Source organism: Cnephaeus nilssonii, assembly GCF_951640355.1.
Source record: "Cnephaeus nilssonii genome assembly, chromosome: 1".
In the NCBI taxonomy this organism is placed as follows: Eukaryota; Metazoa; Chordata; class Mammalia; order Chiroptera; family Vespertilionidae; genus Cnephaeus; species Cnephaeus nilssonii.
Window position 1 is genome coordinate 100,024,556 of NC_137072.1, and position 6,099 is coordinate 100,030,654.

A 6,099-nucleotide genomic window follows, 5' to 3' on the forward strand; every position below is an offset into this window, starting at 1 on the left:
TTTATAAAGTTAACCTCAACATGCACTATTTTTACTGTTTCTACATTTCACTGAGAAAGAACTGTACCAAATATTCCCCATCACCTTTATAATCTCGGTGTAGCACAATGCAAACCAAAATATGCTTGCACACAGTGCACCAAACATGAACACCTTTGTTGCTTGGCTTAAACAAGTGGTTCATAAAATGTACTTTTGCTTATAAACTTTTAATATCAAACATGAAGAATGCAAACGCTGACTGTATAACCTCACAGCAGTCTTAACTGTTCTAGATGTCAAAGTATAAAAAAAATGTGGTTTTGCGTGACATTTGCATATCACGAAATATTTTTAAACCAGCGTTTTTGTCAGTGTAGTCAATACTTCTGAATCTCAGACTTGGCACAACATTTGCATGACTCAGCATCTGCTTATCTGTAAAAATTTTGCATAATGGGTAAGGCAGCTAAAACTTTTACAGAGTGTCCAAGTTGCACAGACACCAGTAGTAACTTTAGAAAACATCTCTGGATGCAATTTTCCACTTAGTAGCCACAAAAAAAAAATAGTTTCAGGTTACAGATAACCATCCAAACAATATATATACAGATTTATTCTGGAAACACCAAATGTAGAATGAATTGGGACTGCCAAGTACAAAGAGAAGTACAAAATACTCCCTGCCTGGAATATTTTCTCTAGTAACTTGCAAAATACAGTGGTTTACCGGTAATTGCATAGGTGGCCTCTACCAAGTTAATGGTGTATGAGTTAACATTTAATTCCTACTTTATTAAAATTTTAAATGACAGCTTCAAAGAAAAAGACCAAACGCTGCAGAAGATGCCCTGTCTCAGAATCATTAGCCTTCTCTGGGATATCGAAATATATCTGGGATGCATCTTACCTGTTTGCTGTACTTGTTATTGGTTTGACAGCTGTATTCAGAGCAGTGATCTGATCCAATTGAAATGTTGTCTCCTGCTCCCACAAATGTGTTGGCTGGTGGTAGATCTTGTACGGCCTGGTGTTTTTTCCCTGCAGTTGGTGACTGGGGGTGAAGCTGGACAGTAGGCAAAGGGGAGCTAGATTTGTAATGCCTGGCCAGGTCAGGACTACCAGGCCCACCGTTGACGGATCGGTACCAGGCCCATGCTGGGGCTGTCTGACAGCTTCTCGTTGACACTGTCGTACCTCTGTCCATTTGGTTTAGAAGCTTCTACAGTGACAATGCTGCTGTAGAGAGGCTGCTTGGATTTTTTGTTTTTCTTGTCCTTTTTGGGCTTTTTAGATTTGTCATGCTGCTGGGGTGTAAAAAAGTCTTCGTGATCTTTTTTGCCAGCCTCATAGCCATTCTTGTTTTTGGACCGGCAGTATCTTGCCATCACGACAATTAAGATGATTAGGATCACTGTCATAATTCCAGCAACCACCCCGATGACAATACTGAGTCTCTGTTTGCTAATCTCATAGCTTGGGTCACCGGCTATGTCCTGGGTGAGTGGGGTGTGCAAACTCCTGGCTATCTGGGAGTCAATCACAGTCGCGTTGGAGACACTTTCATTGACAAACACGTGCACCAGAGCTGTGGTGGACTGGGAAGGCTGCCCACTGTCATTCACTTGCACCACCAACCTGTGCAAGCCGTAATGCTTCTGGGTGAGCTTCCCCACCAAGGAAACCACACCACTGGTGGGATCAATCTCAAAGAGCTTGAAGGGATTCCCTCCCACAATGCTGTAGTTAAGGTCGGCATTGATGCCATCATCACTGTCTGTTGCCAGCACCGTGGCTACCACGGTCCTGACGTTACTTGAAGGTGGCAGTAAAGTGTAGGACAGGTTTCTGGGGAGGGTCACCGTGGGGGCATTGTCATTTTCGTCCATAACAAAGAGAGACACGGTGGCTGTGGCCGACCTGGGAGGGTCGCCCCCGTCCACCGCCTTGACTCTGAACGTGTAGGTGGTCTGATGCTCGCGGTCAAAGGACACGGTGGAGTAGATGGTGCCCGTGTCGTTCTCGATGGAAAAAATGTTACTGTTCTCCTCTATGTACAGGCTCATCTCGGCATTGCGCCCCTTGTCAGCGTCCATCACCGTGACCATCCCCACGGGGCTGTTGGGCTGCAGGTTTTCCTTCACGTAGAAGGTAAAGACGTCCTGCATGAACTTGGGGTCGTTGTCATTCCTGTCGGCCACCTGCACGATCACCGTGGTGCTGCCCTGCAGCGCGGGCACGCCTTTGTCTTTGGCGCTCACTTTGAACTCGTACCGGTCCGTCTGCTCGCGGTCCAGCACCGTGTTGACCAGGATGTCCCCGGAATCGGGATCGATGGCGAAGGTGCCCACCACCGAGGAGTCCAGCGAGTAAGCGATCTCGGCGTTCTTGCCGCTGTCGGCGTCGCTGGCCAGCACGGTGGCCACTCTCTCGCCGGGGATGTTGTTCTCGGGGAAGTACACCTCCACCACCGACCGGTCGAACACGGGCGGGTTGTCGTTGGTGTCGCCCACCTTGACGACCAGGGAGTTGTTGCTGGAGAGGCTGGGGCTGCCCGAGTCCACCGCCACGATGACCACGTTGAACTCGCGGGTGGCCTCGTAGTCCAGGGGGGCCGAGGTGTGCAGGAAGTACTTTTTCTTGTTCTGGTCGCCCTCCGAGTCGCTGGCCGGCTTGAGCTGGAAGGGCACGTCCCCCACCACCGTGCAGGTGACCACCCCGTTCTCCCCTTGGTCCCGGTCGGACACCTGCACCAGGGCGATGGGGGTGTCCACCAGCACGTCCTCGGCCACGTGGGCCACCCCGTCCTTGAGCGGGATGCGCCCGATCTTGCGGATCTCGATGGACGGCACGTTGTCGTTCTCGTCCTTGATGAGGAGGACCACGGTGGCCTTGTCGGTCTTGGGGGGCTGCCCGCGGTCGCGCGCCATGACGGTGAAGCGCAGCTGGCTCACTTCCTCGCGGTCGATGCGGTGCAGGACGCTGAGCCAGCCCGACGTCTCGTCCAGGCGCAGCAGCCGCCGCACCGACTCGGTGGCCGCGCCGAACACGTACTCGATCTGCCCGTTGACCCCCACGTCCAGGTCGGCGGCGCGCAGCTGCAGGATGGGGGTGCCCGGGGCGCTGTTCTCCGCCAGGTCGGCCTCGTACACGCTCTTCTCGAAGCGGGGGCTGTTGTCGTTCACGTCGGTGATGAGCACCCGCAGGATGGCCTGGGAGGAGCGGGGCGGGTCGCCGCCGTCGCGCACCCGCAGGGTCAGCTCGTACGAGTCGCGCTGCTCGCGGTCCAGCGCCCCCTTGACGATCAGCTGCGGCTGCTTCTCGCCATCCGGGGTGTCGGCCACCTGCAGCTCGAACACGCTGCTGCGGCCGCCGGCGTTGGCCCCGCCGCCGCCGCCGCCGCCCTCCGGTGCGTCCAGACGCCGCTTGGAGCCGCCGCCGCCGCCGCCGCTCGCGCCGTTCCCCGCCGCCCCCGGGGTAGGGGGCGCTGTCGGCAGCCCCGGCGCGCCGACCCTCGCCGCCGCCGCCTCCCCCGGGCTCCTGGAGCAGCTCGTAGCGCTCGATGCCGTTGCGCCCGAAGTCGCGGTCGGTGGCGGTGGGCAGCAGGTACAGGGTGCCCACCGGCCGGTTCTCCTCCACCGTGAGCGTGAGCACGGGCGACGGGAAGGTGGGCGTGTTGTCGTTGATGTCCAGCACGATGACGCGACCCTCGAACAGGTCCACCCAGCTCTGCGAGGGCCCGATCACCGACACCTCGAAGTCCAGGAAGCACTCGTTCTCGTCGAAGATCATCTGACACTGGGGCAGCTTCTCGCGGTCAATCCGCCGCTCGCTCGTGCTCAGCTCCCCCGTGAGGTTGTCGATCTTCAGGTACTCGGAGCCCGACTCCAGGCTGAAAGTCACCTCGCCCGAGCCCGTCACGATGCCCAGGTCCGAGGCCACGTTGCCGATGCGGACGTCGGCGGGGCCCTCCTCGGCCAGTCGGTACCGGAGGAGCTGCTTGGCGGCGGCCAGGCTGAGCGAGAGCGGCAAGAGGAGGCAGCAGCCCAGGCACCAGCCGCGCGCCCATCCCGCGGTCCGCATCCTCAGCATCTTCTCGTGCTGCTGCTGCTACTGCTCCTTCTAATCACGGCCCCCCCCCTCGGCGCCCCTCTCCTCCGGGGGCCGGTCGCCAGCCCTCCTCCCGGCCCTCTCCCCTCTCCAGGAAAGGAAGGAGCGAGTGGGAGAGAAGGGAGGGGGCAAGAGCAGCGCGTAAGAGTCGGCCAGGGGAAGCCAGCGACAGATCCTTCTTCTTTTTTGTTGTTTTTTTTGCTTTTTCCTCCAGCTTCTTCCGAAAGTTATTGTTTCATAATTCATGCAATGGGTGCTAATCGCCCGCTCGCTGGCCGCCGTTCAGTCGCAGTACTCACAGTTCACGGGACACTGCGCGCCGCGGGCTCGGCGCCCCCTCCCCCGGAGTCATCCCTGCAGCGGGCGGAGGATCCCGGGCTCCCGTCCCGGCTCGGTCCGATGGGGCCGGGGCCGCTCCGGCAGGCGGGCGGTGGAGCCGGGCAGCGGCGGGGAGCGAGCCTGCAGCCTTCCCCGCCTGCCCACCCTGCTCGTCCTCGCTGCTCCTCGAGTTGAGTCCAATTCACGTTCCAGTCACTCACTCCAGACCCAGCTCCTACTCCGGGCAGCCCAGGCGAACCTGGAGAGTCGCTTCCAGAACCAGGCGCTGGGGTCAGCAACAAGCCAGTCTCAACAACTCCGACTCCGCTCTGGCAGCGGGGGAGCCAGTCCACGGAGAAGAGAATGAAAGAAAAAAAAAAAAATACCCGTCAGGTCGCTCCGGGCACCGAGCGGCGTTAAGACCACTCGCCTTTACAGAGCGGTCCGCGTCCGGGGAGCCCCCGCGCGCCGAAGAGCAGCCCGAGCCATCTTCAGAGATGCCCAGAGAGTCCGTCTCTTCTCAGCCCGGAAAGCTGTTTTTCTCTTTTTTTCTTAACTACTCTGCGCAAGGTCATTAGTCACGAAGCCGCCGCCTGGAACCGCAGCAGCCGTGCGCCCGCGGGGGCGAAGGCTGAGCCGAACGCACCGCGCGGGGCACAAGTTTGGGTTCGCAGCCGCAGAGTCCGCGCCTTCCCTCACCTGCATTCGGCCCGCATGTCGGAGCACTGGGATCTGCAGCGCTGTGCGCGATTCAGGGAGGAGATTGCAGCCTCTCCCTCTCTCTCCCCGCGCTCTCGATCCCTCCCCTCCCCTCCCTCCCTCCCTCCCTCCCTCTCCTCACTCCTCCTCCTCCCTCCGCTCCTTTCCCCTTTCCCCTTCTCCCACTCTCTCTCCTGCGCTCTCCGTTCCCTTGATCCAGTCCCCACGCAAGGCAACTCCAGCTGAACTTGATCCCTTTGCCATTCAAAGGTGAGCAAACCAGGCTCTGTGTGCCGGCGACGCCGGCCGGGCGAAAGCCTCTGGCCGGACTCCCCCAACGGCAATTAACAAAGATGCCCAATTCTGTCCGGATTTCCAAAGAAAAGCCAAAGGCTTTGGGGAGGAGTTGGAGGGGGAGGGGGAGGGGGAGTCGGAGGCAGCTGCCAAGTAGCTTGGGGTCGGGGGGGGGGGGGGGAGCACCACACACACACACACACACACACACACACACACACACACAGTTTGCCAAGGGGAGAAAAAGTGCCAGCCGGTTGTTGCCTCGGAAGTGCCCTGGCACGGAGGGTGAATTCCGCAGTTGTTTCGTCCCCTTTTGCGTCTGAGAGAGCCTGTCTAACCCGGGGTGCTCCCGCCGCCTCTCGAGCGGCCACCGCTCTAAGACACCGAATGGCAAGTGGGAAGCTCCCGCTCGCTAGCCGCCAACCGGAAACCCGCAAGTTTGCCCAAAGTGGCGGCGGCTGCTAGCGGCGCAGGCTTGTCCCCGGCGCTGCGGCGGCGGCGGCAATAGCAGCCGAGGCGCAGAAACTACACACTCGCGGGGAGGCGGGCGGGGGAGGAGTGGAGGGGCGGGCGCAGGGCCGGGAGGGAGCACTAGTCAGCCTCTGGCTCGGGAAAGCCCGGCTTCGGTACCGGGGGCGGGGGGGGGGGGGCACTCTGAGTGTGCACTATCCTCGTCAGTCCCCCTAAGCCAGCATC

The 6,099-nt window shown here is 59.0% G+C and overlaps 1 protein-coding gene across 1 annotated transcript in view; it reads right to left on the reverse strand.

Annotated features, from left to right (window-relative positions):
- Positions 1-4,211, reverse strand: part of PCDH7 (protocadherin 7) — a 433,042-nt gene extending 428,831 nt beyond the window's left edge. The window contains 3 exon segments of the mRNA XM_079768337.1: positions 890-1,126; positions 1,128-3,443; positions 3,445-4,211. Of these exon segments, the coding sequence (XP_079624463.1) occupies positions 890-1,126; positions 1,128-3,443; positions 3,445-4,071 (3,180 nt within the window). The 5' untranslated portion in view covers positions 4,072-4,211.
- Between the last annotated feature and the right edge of the window lie 1,888 nt (positions 4,212-6,099).